This window comes from Tauraco erythrolophus, chromosome 27 (genome assembly GCF_009769465.1).
Source record: "Tauraco erythrolophus isolate bTauEry1 chromosome 27, bTauEry1.pri, whole genome shotgun sequence".
In the NCBI taxonomy this organism is placed as follows: domain Eukaryota; kingdom Metazoa; phylum Chordata; class Aves; order Musophagiformes; family Musophagidae; genus Tauraco; species Tauraco erythrolophus.
In genome coordinates this window covers 4,767,631-4,784,165 of record NC_141491.1, presented here as the reverse complement: position 1 = coordinate 4,784,165, position 16,535 = coordinate 4,767,631, and the positions used below count along the sequence as shown (strand labels likewise).

The following is a 16,535-nucleotide window of genomic DNA, read 5'->3' as shown; positions in this document are numbered from 1 at the left end:
ATGAGGAGTGACTTTAATAGATCTGGTTTATGTCTTCAAAAACCCATCGCTTTCTAATTCTCCGTCACATGTTTCCTTGATTACGTGTCGCGCAGCGCTACCGAAATAGCCTTACGGTCTGAAGGAAATCATCAGGAAATAATGTTATTTGAACCGTTGGCAAGTCTCTTTGCACCAGGCAGCGTTGGAAAAAGGCTGCGCTTGACCGAAAAACGTGGCTTTTCCGCTCGCGCGGTGCCGCTGGGAGCGTGGCGCTGCAGCTGTTTGCTCAAAAAAAAGCCCTCTGATTTCTTAAAGTATTGCTTTGAATTTTCTCTTTGTCCACCCAGATAGTTGGGATTCTTTTGGAGTTGGGTTTTCTTTAGTTTTTGGAGAAGATGCTTGATGTGCGTTCAGGTCTTCCCACGCGGAGTGATGCTTCGCTTGCCTGAGGCTTGGAGCTTGGTGTCTCGTTTTGGGGTGTTCTTGGTGGGCGAGAGAAGGTTGAGGTGCTGCTTTCCGAATAACAGAGGCTCTGACAAATAGGTGATTCCTTGTGGAAAATAGTCTTGAACTGTATAAACTAACTCAAAAGACAGAGGCTAACCTGGTGCACGTATTTCTAGCACCCGTTCCCAAGGGGTGCCCACCTCTACGTGAGCCAGAAGGTATGGGTGAAGCTTGGTAGCCATCAGCCCTTTGCTTCTTGCCCATAAGCATGTTTGTCTCTCCTGGCTTTGTTTGTCTCTCCTGGCTTTGTTTGTCTCTCCTGGTTTTGTTCGTCTCTCCTGGCTTCGCTGCTGCCCTTGATGTTTCCCGGTGTAGGAGCTTCAACACTGATCCTGCATCAAAATGGGTGTGCTCAGTAGAGCATCACCGGCAGAAAGTGCCGGTGGTTTGGGTGCAGCGCCCCGAGATGGGTTTCCAGGAGATGAGTTTCCATCTCCATTTTCCATGAGAAGAAGTTCTGGCCTGGTGTCAGGAGCGGGTCGGCTGGCACCTGCATTACCTGCCGGTGCTTTTTTGGGTAGAACTCTGGTTGGAGGAGCCTCCTGGGGCAATGCCAGGGGTGCAGCGTTGACCCAGGGAGGCTGAAGATGAAGGCTCCATCACCATCCCCATCGCAGTGGCCGGACGAAGCCGTGGGGCTGTCCCTTGTCCCGGGGCGATGAGGACGGCCAGGCCGGCATCACCCATCGGGGTTTCCTGTGCCCCGTGGTTCAGCAGAGCCTGGGTGGCCTCTGGGAAGGGATTTTCCGCTCTACACGTTTGAGATGTGCTGGAAGCTTCCTGCCCCGGCCCTGCTGGGACAGCTGCTCGTTTTCTTTAACCCTTTCCTCTTACACCCTGTCCCGTGGTCCTGCTGGGGCTGACGGAGCACTTGCCGTGTCTCCCCAGCTCCGGGGCTTATGTGAGGAGACCATGACCACTGATGAGGCCACCAAGAGTGAAGGGGAGGTGCAGGCGGCGGCTCTCGCCGAGCGTGGGGAGGACATCACGCCGGCTCGAGACCGGGGGGTCCTGAAGGTAAGGGGGGCTGCCGGGAGGGGTCCTGCCCTTCCTGCTGTTTTGGGGTGTGTGGTTGCGTCGGTGGGCTGCATCCCCAACCCTTGGGGTCATGTCCTACTGCCAGGGTGGTGGGACTCATTTATTTTTTTTTTTAAGTTGAAAGGCCTAGAAGATGCTCAGGCAAAGGAGATGAGCATCTGCTTGGAATAAAGGAGGATGGGGCTGTGTTTGGGACTGATGAATGTCGCTGCTGTTGTGTTCCTAATCAGCCAATTAGCTGCAAATCTGCAAAGCATTAGAAAGAGCCCGTTACTCAGGGCACCCACTCTGCTCCAAAACCCCTTTTTTCATATTCGGGGCCGTTTCTGGATAGTTCCGCTCTCCAGCTCGCTCTTCTCCACTCAGTAGGACCTTTCCTCTAAGAATAGCATCCTCCCCCGTGCCATCCCCAGCCCCGGAACGGCTCGTTCCAGGCTGAGAAGGAAAAAAAAAAAAAAGAAAAAAGAAGTGTTGACAAGAAGCGAGTGGTGAAATGCCACACCCCAGTGGGCAAAAAACGTGCTGGGGTCGAGAGCGAGCGCGGTCGTGTTCACCTCGGGTGTTTATCCAGACACCTCCGCGAAGCACGGGCACATCCCAGCTCCCGGTCCCGCTCCGTCACCAGGGCTCCCGTTTGGGATTTGGTTTTAGGGGCTGACGGGAGGACAAATGGGATGGCTCCACCTCGAGCCTTCCCGTGGTTTAGAGCAGCACTGGGCTGTATATGCATGCAGATACAGATATTTTGCATACATATATTTCTGTGTGTATATGCATGTGTATATATATTTTTTTATGTATATGCACGTGTGTATATATTTTTACATATATGCATGTGTGTGTATATATATTTATGTACATGCTTGTGGGTATTTTCATCTATATGCACACATGTATATATTTTATGTATAAGCATGTTTGTATATTTTATGTATGTATTTTATGTATATACACACACATAGTGTAGTGGAGGGTTTCCCTGCCCATGGCAGGGGGGTTGGAACTAGATGATCTTTGAGGTCCCTTCCAACCCAAACCGTTCTATGATTCTATGTATATATTTTATGTATATACACACATGTATATGTTTTTTGATGTATTCATGCATGTGTGTATATATAAAAACGTGTGTGTGTGCATGTATATATCTGTCTCTCCATATCTGTTCCATGCCCATCCTTAGCTGTCCCTGGGCTCCCTTCTCACGAGTGGTTTTTTCTCTCTCTCAGATCATCAAACGACCCGGGAGCGAAGATGAGTCCCCCATGATCGGGGACAAGGTTTATGTCCACTACAAAGGCAAACTGGCCAACGGTAAAAAATTCGACTCCAGCCGCGATCGGAACGAGCCCTTCGTCTTCAGCCTGGGCAAGGGTGAGCCGGGCCGGGGGGGTGATCCCAGGGCGGCATGATCCTGGAGGTGGGACACTGTTGCAGGACACCTGGACAGTGCCACCCCTGCCCAAAGTGACTTCTGAGGGTGTTTTTTTTATTTTTGGGGCTGCCATTCTTGCAGCACCCACCTGGGTGGGTTTTTTTCGGGCTGCCAGTCGCTCCCTCCTGCCTGACATCCGCCTCTCTCCTAGGTCAGGTAATCAAGGCATGGGACATCGGGGTGGCTACCATGAAGAAGGGAGAGATCTGCTACTTGCTCTGCAAACCCGAGTACGCCTACGGCTCCGCCGGCAGTGCCCCCAAAATCCCCTCCAACGCCACCCTCTTTTTCGAGGCAAGTAACGCTGGCACGGGGACCCGCTCGCTCCTCTTCTGCCTTGCCAGCCGGCTCGGAAAGAAAAAACAACCAAACCCAATAAAAAAATTAAAAAAAAAAAAAGGCAACCAGCTTGGATTCCTGAAACATGTCCCTCTGCTCCAGGAACTGCTGCCAGGGTTTTCTCAGAAATGTGGCTGAGCTGGGAGGTTGGGACTGAAACTCCGGCTGGGCAGAGCCCCGGGGCTGGGGACGGACTGGGAGCGGGGAGAACGGGCAGATTCCCGTTTAAAAACGCACATGGGAAGGAGGGAACGGCTGGGAAATGCCTCCAGGTGCTAAAAACTGATGAGTGCCATGGGGTGGGAGGCAGGACGAGGTTTTGGCACCAGGCTGGGCTCGTCGGGGAGGAATGGTCTGTCCTGAATTAAAGCTTAGTCCTTCCCAGTCGGACTGGGACTAAGCCGTGGGTCGGAGCTGGTCCTGTCGGAGAGCCAAGGGGAAACTCCTGCCCACTCCGGTCCGGGCACCTTTCATGGCATCTTCCAGCACCAGCCGTGTTGTTACCCTTAATAAACTTATTTTTACTGTTAACTTTGTGTTACGTTTCAGGTACTGGATGTGTCCCAGTTTCTAATAAATCGGGTGCTTTATGCTGTGGCTTGGAGCCGGCTTTTGTGGGCAACTTCTGCTCGTCAGCTGAACGGAGAGTGAGCTGGTTTGGCTCTCAGCGGACGATGGACTGCGGCTCTGTGGCTTTTCTGTTGTTTTTCTCCTCTCCTTCCTCCTTCCCCGAGCTCTACCCGCCTTTTCTTTATTATTTTTTAAATTTTTATTATTTTTTTTAAATTTTTTTTAAATTGTTTTTAGGTTGAGCTGCTTGACTTCAAAGGCGAGGACTTGTTTGAGGATGGAGGGATAATCCGGAGGATCAAGAGGAAGGGAGAAGGTTACTCCAACCCTAACGAAGGTGCTACGGTGGAAAGTGAGTGCCGGTCTCAATGTGGGGGGGGTGCTGGAGGGGTGACCCTGCCCCGTTTGCTTCTGCTTAGCAAGGAGCTGCTGGCACTGTAGGGGTTATAGGTGGCCGTGCATCACGGTGGGATGCGCTTACATCCATCCGGAGGCTGGATGGGATGGAGAAGAGCTGGGAGAGCCGCGGTTCACCGCCCGCCCGGGGATGCTCCTCCGAGCTCTTCTTGGCACAACGCCGCCGGCGGCTCTGGCGGTGGCTCTGCCAGAGCTGCTGGCCGGGAGGGTTGACTTGAAAACCTCAATCCGCAGGAGCAGCCGATGCTGGAGCCACCGCTGGCACACAGCCCGCGCTCCGTTTCCATAGCCGTGTCGGCAAACACGTCCCCGCGAGCCCCGCTGCTGCTCAGCTGCCTGCTGGGGCGGGGGACGGAGGGAGCAAACCCCCGCGGGGTTTCGGGGCTCTGCCGTCTCCTCCGACCCCTTTGCACCCCTCGTGCTGTCCAAGGCGTTCCGGGATGCACCGGCAGCAGGGACGTCCGTCCCCGGTGCTGTCCCTTGCTAAGCGTTTCGGGCGCCGGTGCAGGTGCTCGGCAGCTTTTTTGGCCTCCATGTTCCAGCGGTGACGGCAGTTTTGGTGGGTTTTATCCTGTCTCTTGCAGGATGGAGCCTTTTCTTTCCCTTCCCCTGCGGCCAGAGGGCTGCTGCTGATGGAAGGGGGAAAGAGATTAATGCACGGGGTGCATCCTCCCTCCTGACGTGGGAGGATGAGGAGCTCGGGTCCCATCGGGCTGTCCCCATTCTGGTCACGTTTCTGGAGCAGACATGTCGTGGGGCTGGATGAGGGAAGCCACGCTCATTTATTTGTTTTTTTTTTTTTCCCTTCCCAAGAACCACTCGGCCACAGAGCTGCCTCCGTACGGGAGGCGTTTAATTCCTTTTCTCTCATTCGGAGCTCGCGTACGCAAAGATTAACTCCCTTTAGCGAAGGAGAAATTGGATCTGAGCTGTGGCAGCTCATAAAGCTCACAGCCTTAAGCAGCTGGTTCTTCTACCGAGCCTTGCTTTTAAGGAAAAATGAGGTTTTGACTCAAATTTGACTGTCTGCCTCTCCCGCGGTGAGCATCCGAGCTGGGGACCAGCCACGAGCCGAGCTTCCAGCCAGCTCTGCTACCCCAAAGATTAAACTAAAAGACTAAATATGATTGAAATCATCGCAGATCCAGCATTCCTCTTTGTTTTGATGAGCTCCGAGCGCTTTACAGGCAGCGCCGTGCCCAGCGCGGAGGACAGGGAGAGCCCTGGTCCCTGTATGGTTGTTCCCTTTGCAGCTCGAGGTTTGCTTGAACGTGACAATGCTTTAATGGCTCGGGAGGGGGAAGGAGGCACCAGCCAGGAATCATCTCTCTGGAAGGACGTAAGGAGCCAAATAATAATCTCATATGCCTGATGCCCCCCCAAAAGCTTCACCTCCTTCAAACAACAGCGTCTGTTGGAGCAAACACAGCGAGTGTGAGCGTGCGTGGTGGGGATAATGGAGACGAACGCTCTCCGAGATGGTCTGGTGTAACCGGTGTTGCTCGTGCAGGGCAGAGACGGGGAGCGCGGTGCTGGTCCCGCGGGCACCCGCCTGCCGTGCCGCCCGCTCCGGCCACACTTCGCTCCTTTCGTAGAATCATGGAATGGTTTGGGTTGGAAGGGACCTCAAAGATCATCCAGTTCCAACCCCCCTGCCGTGGGCAGGGACACCCTCCACTACACCAGGTTGCCCAAAGCCTCATCCAACCTGGCCTTGGACACTGCCAGGGATGGGGCAGCCACAGCTTCTCTGGGCAACCTGTGCCAGTGCCTCAGCACCCTCAGAGGGAAAAATTTCTTCCTTACATCTAATCGAAATCTCCCCTTTTTCAGTTTAAAGCCATTGCCCCTTGTCCTGTCACTACACACCCTTGTAAAAAGTCCCTCTCCAAAGTCCAGAGTCCCTCTGCCTTTGGACCTACGTGTCCCTCTATGTCCCTGTACATCCAGGGACGGGAGACCCTTCAGTATATCCCCAGGAGAGAGGATGAGGAGAAGCAGCACCAGGCAGCCTTGCAGTGAGCATTTTGGGTGTAAATAGGCTTTTTTTTTTTTTATCAAGTGCAGTGCTATTTATGATGGGCTTGGAGTGGCCGTAGGGATGGCGTGGTGGCCCTGGGGATGGCGTGGTGGCCCTGGGGACATCATGGCAGCCGTCCCGGGGCGAGGCTGTGACCCAGGGTAGCAGCAATGGTTTGTCTCAGCTGTATATTTGGGAGGTGCATCTCCACTGGAATTAGGCTGGAAGAAACCACTCTTCCAGGAGTGAACGTCTCCAGGCTGGAGTTTCAAAAGCGTTTTTTGGGGTTTTTTTTTATAGGTTTTAAGTTTTTCCAGACCCTAATTCGCAGTTCCGGTCCCTAAAACCCGAGCTGCAGTCGAAATCTGGCATTCCAGCTTTCCTTACAACCTTTCCCCCCCCACTCCCTCCCCAACCCCTCCTCCTCCTCCGTTTTTAATCTGAGTACAAATTGCTGTCAGCACATCAAGTCCGTGTGCCAGCCGCACTCGGTACACTCTGTTCTCAGCTCTTCAAAAACAAAATCGCTGCAGGCACCGAGAGAACAATAAGTCAGGGCTGCAACCAGAGTGATGTTCCTTCGGCAGCTTTTTTTTTTTCCCTCCCCCTGTAATCCAAGAGCGACTGCAGCCAGCTGACCTGCTCCTGGAAACCCGAGCGGAGATTTCCCCCCCCCCCTCCTCTTTGCCCGGTGTATTTTATGTGCAATTAAAACAGTGAAACTATCCTCGAAGAGAAGGATCGCAGCGTCCTCCTGTCTTAAAGTGGGATCTTCCCATCAGGGCTGCATCCCATTGACCTGGGAGAGCTGTGGTGCTGGTTTTGGGGTCGGGGATTATGGATCCGTACTCACTGGGTACTCGCAGGGAGACGGCGGGTTGCTGCCTTACCTGTGTTTTAGGCTGAGTTTTCCCCTTTCTTATGCTTAAAAAAATAACCAGCTTGGTTTTGAGTGGTGCAAAAGCCCCGGAGAAGCTGGAATTGCCTTTTGTCCTTGTCCTGAGCCAGGTGAGCACACGCCAGCCTGAGCCCCGTGGTCACTGCACACTGGTGGTGGATGCAGGATGAGTCCCAGGGATGCTGGGAAGCACGTGAGCATCCTCCGCTCTGCTGTGCTTGAGTCCCAGCATGGCTTTGGCAGCAGGAGGGGGCTGATGAGGCAGAGCTGGGTGTCTCGTCCCTGTCCCTGCAGTGGGGAGAGCATCCTCGGGCTGTGTCCCAGTGGTGGATAACGCTTGAGGGCTGGACTTGTGCTGGGAGCGGGAGGCTTCCTGCGCTCTCCTTTGGTCCGTGCATCTCATCCTGGGGACTTTCCATAGGTCCCAGGGCAGGGAAGTGTCCATGGGGCAGAGACGGGCAGATTTCCATCAGCCCAGGCTGCAGCTCTCCTGTACGGAACCTGGACCCTCTGGGCTGCATCCGGCACGGATGCTCGGTGCCCCGCAGTAGCTCGGGTCTTATCCTGCGACTCCATACAGTGCTGGGGGGGCTCTGAGAGCAGCCCCTGGCCCCGAGGATTGTTTTCCTTCCAAGCCCCCTCCTCTCCTCCCTTGGCAGTGCTTGCACGTGTCTCCTCTCTCTGCTCTGCAGTGAGCAAAGGTAAAACTCGTGTCCTTCCAGGCTGCAGAGTCCTTAAGCACGGCTTGGGATGCCTACCGTGAATTTTTCCTCTTAAAAGCTTTTTTTTCTTTGTTTTGGCTTTTTTTTTTTTAACAGTACATAGGAGTTCCTTATGAAATTGCTTTTACTTTATACCTACCCGCACGCGTGCGCCTCGTACCCTGCGAGCAGAGCGCAAAGAACAGAAAACTCTCCCCGAAGCCCGCAACGTCTTCGGGATCGAATAAATACAGACTAATCTTGCTGTGGAAATCCAGCCAGGAGTACCAGGTGGTGAATGTGCCAGGTACCCGCTGTCCGCTTCTGCCAGCGTCTGGGGCTGGAACAGCACGGCTATTGGTTGAAGATTAAAAAATAATAATAATAATAATAATAATAGTAATAATAATAATAATAAAAAAAACGTTTATCTTGTACTTTGAGTTCTTAGAGGCAGGAGAACACAGCCTTGTTTTCGAGGTGGAAGGCGAGGCGTATAGCGCTGTATAGAACATTTGTAATCGCCGTGATAAACTCTGCGTGGCGGCGTGCCAGGAGCAATATCCAGTTCCAGTAAGACTTGACTCGTGCAGTTGAGTACGAGGGGGAACATATTAGTCATGATGTTTATCTGTTGTCTGGTCCTTAGTTAGGCGAGATAATGCCTGCTTTGCTTTTCAGCAATGTTTCCAAGCCCTCCCCGTCCCTCTCTGCTCTTCAGGGGCTCCTTGGCTGCCCCCAGCCCCGTGTCTTCCCTCCCTTCCAGGGCTGGAGGCTTTTGTAGAATCATGGAATGGTTTGGGTTGGGAGGGACCTTCAAGATCATCTAGTTCCAACCCCCCCTGCCATGGGCAGGGACACCCTTCACTACACCAGGTTGCCCAAAGCCTCATCCAACCCGGCCTTGAACACTGCCAGGGATGGGGCAGCCACAAGTTTGCTGAGCAACCTGTGCCAGTGCCTCACCACCCTCATTTTAAAAAATTTCTTCCTTATATCTAATCTAAATCTCCCCTCTTTCAGTTTAAAGCCATTGCCCCTTGTCCTGTCACTACACACCCTTGTCCAAAGCCCCTCTCCAGCTTTAGGTACTGGAAGGCGCTGGAAGGTCTCCCCGGAGCCTTCTCTTCTCCAGGCTGAACAGCCCCAACTCTCCCAGCCTGTCTCCATAGCAGAGGTGCTCCAGCCCTCTCATCATCTTTGTGGCCTCCTCTGGACCTGCTCCAGCAGCTCCATCTCCTTCTGATGTTGGGGACCCCAGAGCTGAACACAGCACTGCAGGGAGGGTCTCACAGAGCAGAGCAGAGGGGCAGAATCCCCCCCCTCGCCCTGCTGCCCACGCTGCTCTGGATGCAGCCCAGGATATGGTTGGCTGAGCTCGCCTTGCCTTGGTTTGGGTGGCTCCAGGTATGATCCTGCCCCGTCCCCTCTCTCCTCCCCACAGTTCACCTGGAGGGGTTCTGCGGCGGCACCAGGTTCGACTGCAAAGACGTGAAGTTTGTGGTGGGCGAAGGGGAGGACCATGACATCCCCATCGGCATCGACAAAGCCCTGGAGAAGATGCAGAGGGGAGAGCACTGCATCCTCTACCTCGGACCACGGTACGGAGCATCCCCGCAGTGACACCGTCTCCTTTTAAGCTTCCAGCATCCGAGGTCGTTTAGTGCTCGTGGAAGATGGCGATCCCGAAAATAGGACTCTGCAGAAGAGCCTCGAGTTAGCGATGCCAGCAGGGACAGCAAGAGTGACCGGTGGCGTGTAGGCAGGAATCAAGATTTAAAAATCAAGATGCTTTAAAAAAATTAGGTGAAAGGGGTTTATCCAAGTCCTGTGGCTGAAAGGAAAATGTTTCCCTGGAAATTGCCACAGCTGGGTCAGAGAAACGCGTATAAAAAGAGAGATTTGATGCATCTGGAGAGGATGATTTCCCATATATATATATATATTTATATTTTTTTATTTATATATATGTATATACACACACACATATGGAATCATCCTCTTCAAATAGAGAGATATATTTGTATATGTTTTATATATTAATTTTTTTTACATATGTAAGGAATCATCCTCTGCAGATATATATATTTTTATTTCTAATATATTTATATCTTTCTAAACATATCTATATAAATGCATTGAATGTTGTCACATATCTTTGCTTGCAGAGAATAATATCACCCTGGCCCCAAAATGTTAGAAAGCTGCGGGCACGGAGCCAGGTGTGAAACCAAAATTAGCAACTGGGTCTGGTTTTATGGCCAAATGCTGCCGAAATGAAGATTTTTTTTATTTTTCCCCTCTCTGCTCCTCTGACAGCCCCTTTCTGCCCTTCCAGGTACGGCTTCGGCGAGGCGGGGAAGCCGAAATACGGCATCGAGGCCAACGCGGAGCTGGTGTACGAGGTGACGCTGAAAAGCTTCGAGAAGGTGAGGCTGGGGGTGGGGGTGGGGGTCCCTGCCCGCGCCCGGGGGCGCCGGTCCCTCCGCTGCGTCCACCCTTTGGCCCCGGCGCGAGCGGATCCGTCACCGAGGAGCTCCGTGTTCTGAATTTGTTCTTCTCTGTTGGTTTGTTTTTCTTTTTCTGGCCGGGGTCCAAGGCTGGTTCTCTTATTTGTTCCTAGCCTTGTTCCTTTTGTGCTTTCTTTTATTTGTTTTTCCTTTTTGTAATTTTTCCTTTTCTTTTTTTCCCTTTTCTTTTTTTCCCTTTCTCCCCTTTTTTCCTTTTCTTTTAACCTTTTTCCCCTCTGACTTTTTTCCCCTCTGACTTTTTTCCCCTCTGACTTTTTTCCCCTCTTACTTTTTCCCCCCTCTTACTTTTTCCCCCCTCTTACTTTTTCCCCCCTCTTACTTTTTCCCCCCTCTTACTTTTCCCCCCTCTTACTTTTCCCCCCTCTTGCTTTTTCCCCCTCTGACTTCTCCCCCCTCTTGCTTTTTCCCCCCTCTTGCTTTTTCCCCCCTCTTGCTTTTCCCCCCTCTGACTTTTTCCCCCCTCTGACTTTTTCCTCTCTTATTTTTTCTTTTTTTACCTTTTTTCTTCTCCCCCCTCCTTTTTTATTCTCCCTCTTCCCTTTTTCTTCTCCTCCCTCCTTTTTCCCCTTTTATTCCTTTTTCTTTTATTTTTTTTCCCTGGGCTGCACAGATAGAAGTCAGGGTGCCCAACCAGCTGCCCCCAAGGAACTTGGCCGGGCAGTGATCTAGCTGTGCCCGTGCAGAGGCTGGGGATGCCACAGGAGATGCCCACGGAATGGGGCGGGTGCTGCTGTGCCGTGGCCCCGGCCGGGTGCCCTCCCCACCCCATCCCCCTGCCCGGGGTGGGATCGAAACCCACCGCATCCCCTCTCTGCTGGGCAATGTCCCTCCCCACCCTCCTGTTCTTCTTTGTTTTTTTTTTATTTGGTCGGGGTTTGCCATCCTCACCTTGCTCGGCATAAAGTCCCGGACATGGTGGGGGGTTCTCTGTTGTGAAGGGCTCCAGGTGCTCTCCTCCTCATCTGCTCTGGGTGTCTCCTCGTCCCCAGCCCCTCAAATTAACAAAACTACTGGATCTGCCCTCTGAAACGCCACCCTGATGAGCTCCCAGCTCGTTATTGAGCAATCCTGGAAAGCCGCCAGGTCCTGCCGGGTGCTGGGTGGGCTGCCGGGCTCCGCTGGGATTGCTCCGAGCGTCTCTTTGCAGGCCAAGGAGTCGTGGGAGATGGACACCAAGGAAAAGCTGGAGCAGGCTGCCATCGTCAAGGAGAAAGGCACCATGTACTTCAAGGTTCGTAGATTTGGCAGAGAGACAGAGCTAGAAATAAATTCGGGGTGACCGACTTCGCAGTCGTCAGCGTCGGAGCAGCCGTGTGCCCCCTAAACAGTGCTGGGGGTGGGGGACAGGACAGCGAGTCCTGCCCTTCCTCTGCCTTTTTCTCACTCCTTGATGCTCTTTGAGATACCTCCTGCCTTTCCCAGCACTGGGAATCCACGTGTGCTCCCTGCGGAGCGGGACAGCAGCTCGGACTCTTCCCAGGCCAGGGCTGATGCTGGGGGAGGCTTTGCAGTTCCCCTTCCCGGGCTGAGCCATCCCAGTGCTCCCCTCTGCTCCGTGTGGCTTTTCAAGCTGCAGACCCGCAGCTCCAGCCAAATCCCGCTGTGTTTGCAGGTTATTTGACATCCTCCTTCATCCATTTCCTTATTTAACGCGCCACGGTAAACATCTGCGGGATGTGTCGGGAGCGGGCCGTTGTCGGTGTGGGTCCCTCTAGCCTCTTCTTTGCTCCATCCCAGGAAGGCAAATACCTGCAGGCAGTGATTCAGTACGGGAAGATCGTTGTCCTGGCTGGAAATGGAGTATGGCTTGTCCGAGAAAGAGTCGAAAGCCTCCGACTCCTTCCTCCTGGCTGCCTTCCTCAACCTGGCCATGTGCTACCTGAAGCTGCGAGAATACGCCAAAGCCGTCGAGTGCTGCGATAAGGTAGAGGTGCCCGAGCCCGGGGTGGGTTGGAGCATCTTCTCCTCCTGCAGCGTTTTCATTGGGAGTTTGGGGTTGGGGTTTTTTTTTGATTTCTTTTCATATAAGAAGCGATTTCCAAACAGCAGCAGGACGGCGGCGTCACTTCTGCGCCTCGAGGTCTCCATGGGTGCTGTGTGCTCGGAGACTGCAGGAGCGAAAGGGCCTTTTGGGGTTCAAAATCCACCCGGGTGTGCATTTACAACAGCTTTTCTTCCAAAGCTGGATCTGTGTGGATGGGTTACTGCCTGGAGTGACAGCCTTAGGATGCTGTTTGGGGTCTGCCCAGGCTGGATCTGGGTGTTGGGTGCTGATCCGGGTACGCAGAGGCTGTCTGCGCTGGAGCTGCAGCGGATCCCCGAGTCCGTAGAGGGCTGGGCTGGGGCTTGCCAGTCCCTAAAAGAGCTGCAACCTTGTCTTTGTCAGGAAACTGTTAATTCTTTTATAAAAGGCTTAGATTTAAGCGTTTTGCCTGTGAGAAAGGTAATAAAGCTGATGATTGCCTTAATCTAGAAGGTAAATAATCTCTGAGATGTGTGTGTGGCTTTTACTGATGGAAAATAATGTCATTGTTAAAGCAGGGAGAAAAAAACATGTTTCATCCATCAGCTTCTCTAGCCTGCGAGCTCCTCGTGCTCCTCTGGGCTCAGGTTTAGTGTTTACACCTGGTTTCTTGTCTGTGGGTTTGTCTCCCACCAATTCTGCCGCTCTTGGGGGGACTTTAAGCAAGGAGAAATAACTAAACCGTGTTAATGACCTGCCAGCTGCTGGTGACGACGAGTAGATTTTTGTTGAGCAAAATACAAATGGTCTGGAGACTTGGAGCCACTTTGTCCTAATTTTGGCAGATTTAATGAGGCTTTGACCGTAAAGGGATCTTTGGGGGATCCCCAAGTCACTAATGGGGACCTGTGTGTTTCCAGGCACTGGGACTGGACCAGGACAATGAGAAGGGCTTGTACCGGAGAGGCGAAGCCAGGTTATTGATGAACGAGTTTGAGTTGGCAAAATGTGACTTCCAAAAAGTGCTGGAAGTGAATCCACAGAACAAAGCAGCGAAATCCCAGATCTCCGTCTGCCAGAAAAAAACGAAGGAGCACAACGAGCGGGACCGGAGGATCTACGCCAACATGTTCACAAAGTTTGCGGAGAGGGACGCAAAGGTGCGTGTTGCCCGTTTTTGACCATCTAAGCAGGCTGCACTGAAGGATGCTCAGCAGCTTTGTGATGAGAAGAGACAGGTTAAAACCAATTAAATTACAGATCAGGTTGAGGATGGAGGGATAGAGCCTGCTGCAATGGGGAGAATCATAGGATCATGGAATGGTTTGGGTTGGAAGGGACCTTCAAGATCATCTAGTTCCAACCCTCCTGCCATGGGCACGGAAACCCTCCACTACACCAGGTTGCCCAAAGCCTCATCCAACCTGGCCTTGAACACTTCCAGGGATGGGGCAGTCACAGCTTCTCTGGGCAACCTGCTCCAGTGCCTCACCACCCTCATTTTAAAAAATTTCTTCCTTAGATCTAATCTAAATCTCCCCTCTTTCAGCTTAAAGCCATTGCCCCTTGTCCTGTCACTACACTCCCTTGCAAAAAGTCTTGGTCCCTCTTACGCAGAGGCTGCTGTCGAGCGCTCAGCCATCGATAAAAGTGTCTGTGGCACGAGGTTCCGAGGGCTGATGACAGGGTTGGCGTTTGTCCTTCATTTTGCTGTTCCCAGCTAATGACTGTTGATGACCTCCTGGGCACCGGTCAAATGAAATGTCATCCCATCCCTGGCAAGGCCAGGGGTATTTTGAGACGTGATAGTATGGATTTCCTGAAGCTGGTAAGGCGATAGCCGGCTCCTCCGCTCGTACGGAGGGATCGCTGTCTCGTAGCAGGCTCTCATCCAAAATTCCTCTGAACAAAACCCGCTGTGCTGTAACGAGAGAGGACACGGCTCCGCAACCATCCGTGCGGGTCGTTTTTAATAGAATCTCTTCTGAACCGGAGCCTGGAGGTTGAGGCTGTGGAATAAGCGGCCGGTGCAGACCCTGGGGAGCAGCGTGCCGGGATAACCGGCTCGGAGCAGGGAGCGGAGCCATCCCCGTGCCTGGGCTCATGGAGCTGGCTGTGACCGGGAGAGTCGCTGCTGGCGCAGGTGTAAGGTGTTACCGTGCCGTTGCGCTCCTGCGCCCGCGGCCGGGCGCGTGGGCTGCACCTATGGCTCAGACCCGCATCTCCGCTCCGATGCTGCTGCCTTGTCTCCTGGTCCCCCTCCTCTCTGCCCCGCACCCACCCGTCCAGCCCGGCACTGCAGCGGTGCTGCGCTCCCGTCGAGGTGGGTCACGTTGTTCCCAGGGGATCCCGTACTTTCCCCAAAAGCTGGCGGAGCCGGTGAGGTTTAACCTCCACCAGCCGCTGAGCCAAGGAAACAGGAGCCTCCAGTGTGAGCTGCGCTGGTCGATGGGCTGGGGGGAGCTGGGGGGGCAGATTTTGGCTGCCCATACCCATCCCTGGCATCGCCATCACCTGCCTGCTGCTTCCTTTTGTCTCTGACTCCATGTGCTTTATTTGCTGTTTTGCAGGAAGCCGCAAGCAAAACCGGGGTCGAAAAAGCAACGGAAAAAGCAGCTTGTGAAAAGGGACCGAAACCTCCTGGTGCTGAAGATGAAGAGGCTGAAGGACACGTATGACGGAGGAGGAAGAGGAAGGGAGACCCTCCTGCCCTTGGCCCGTGCAGAAAAAGGTTGCTGCCGCCAGACCTCGGGACTTGCCGGTGTTTTCTTGTAAAGCTTGTTACAGTTTGTGTGATCGTGGAAGCAAAAAGCACCTCGTAAAGAAAAAACGACCCCCGTCCCACCGCCCTGGGGTGCGCTCGGGGGGGGGCAGAGCGGGAGCGGCGGGACGCGCCGTGGGACCACCGCACGTGGAACAAATAGCTTTTAAACGGAGAGAAAGAGAGAGAGGAAAAAAAAAAACAAAACACAAAAATAAATAAAAATTGAAACTCTTGGCTCTTGGGAGGTTTCCGTAGACACCTTGTCCTGGCTCCCTTGGCTTTGTGTCGGCTGTCGGCGCAGCATCCCGGGTCCTCCGAGATGAGTCGGGATATGGGAGATGCTCCTTGTATGCTGCAGTGCTGCCTCCGGTTGTATCCGACACGCGACCGCGCTGCACCGCACCGGTACCGGCCACCGCGGTGCCTCCGCCAGCCCCGAGCGCGGAGGGGAGCACCGGAACACCGCCGGCACGGGCACGGTGGGCTGCTGGAGCCCAGGGCTGGCTCACGGGGACCTGGCACCCTGGAGCACCCAGCAGTGTGTTCACCCATGGGTGCTTGCTGGGTTTTGCGGGGGAAATTGGTTTTCTCTCCTGGTGGCTTCTTGCCCGTGGCCACAGGGGTTGGCATGCGGGACCAGGGGTGATGGGGGGGGGGACCCTCATCACCGCAGCAGCCCCTTGGCGCAGGGATGTCGTTCGCCTTTAAAGCCCTGGTTTTGGGATAAGGGGAATTTTATCTTTGGAAGAAGCTGGTTTCTGTATCCTTGGAGAGCAAAACCTCCTGTCCAGTTCTGCCACTCGCAGGGGCTCCAGCCTGCGCCCCATCCCTCCCTTCCCCTCTGTAAATGGGGGCTTATTCTTATTTGGGGTCCATATGAGGGGGTGTCTGGGGGGGGGAAGAGCAGGTTCAGAAAGCCGAGTGACCGGGTCTGAGCAGGTACTGAGGGTTTACAGCCCATCAGTGAGCTGTCGTGGCGAAGTGGGGGGACCCTGGTGTGTGCAAGGTGCAGCATGTCCCCCACACCGGTGCTGCTGCCACCTCGGCCATTGGCCCCCCTCCATCCTAAAGTGACACTGTCACTATCCGGTTGTTATATTTTCCTGTCTGTTCTCTGTAACATCCCTTTTGGAGCTTGAAAATAAAGTAAGCCAAACAAAACAAAAGTAAAAGAAAAAAGTGCTTTTTCTCTGGATCCTGCGCAGCAAAGGGGGAGCCTGGGGGGAGGACGGGTCTGCTCTCCCCTGGGTGGAGATGTTCTGGCTCCAGCAAGGGTTCATTAAGGAATTATTGGGTTCATTAAGGAATTCCTGATGTCCCCAAGGACCGATGCTGCCCCTTTTTATCAGCACCATCGTTCCCTGGAGAGC

The 16,535-nt window shown here is 53.6% G+C and overlaps 1 protein-coding gene across 1 annotated transcript; it reads left to right on the top strand.

Annotated features, from left to right (window-relative positions):
* Positions 1-1,398: 1,398 nt before the first annotated feature.
* Positions 1,399-15,079, top strand: FKBP5 (FKBP prolyl isomerase 5). Its single transcript, XM_086627466.1, is given in 11 exon segments — positions 1,399-1,506; positions 2,757-2,901; positions 3,114-3,256; positions 4,109-4,223; positions 9,352-9,508; positions 10,246-10,336; positions 11,586-11,669; positions 12,176-12,220; positions 12,222-12,362; positions 13,322-13,561; positions 14,972-15,079. Coding segments are annotated over 11 exon segments (1,374 nt in total). The 5' UTR covers positions 1,399-1,401.
* Positions 15,080-16,535: the final 1,456 nt, after the last annotated feature.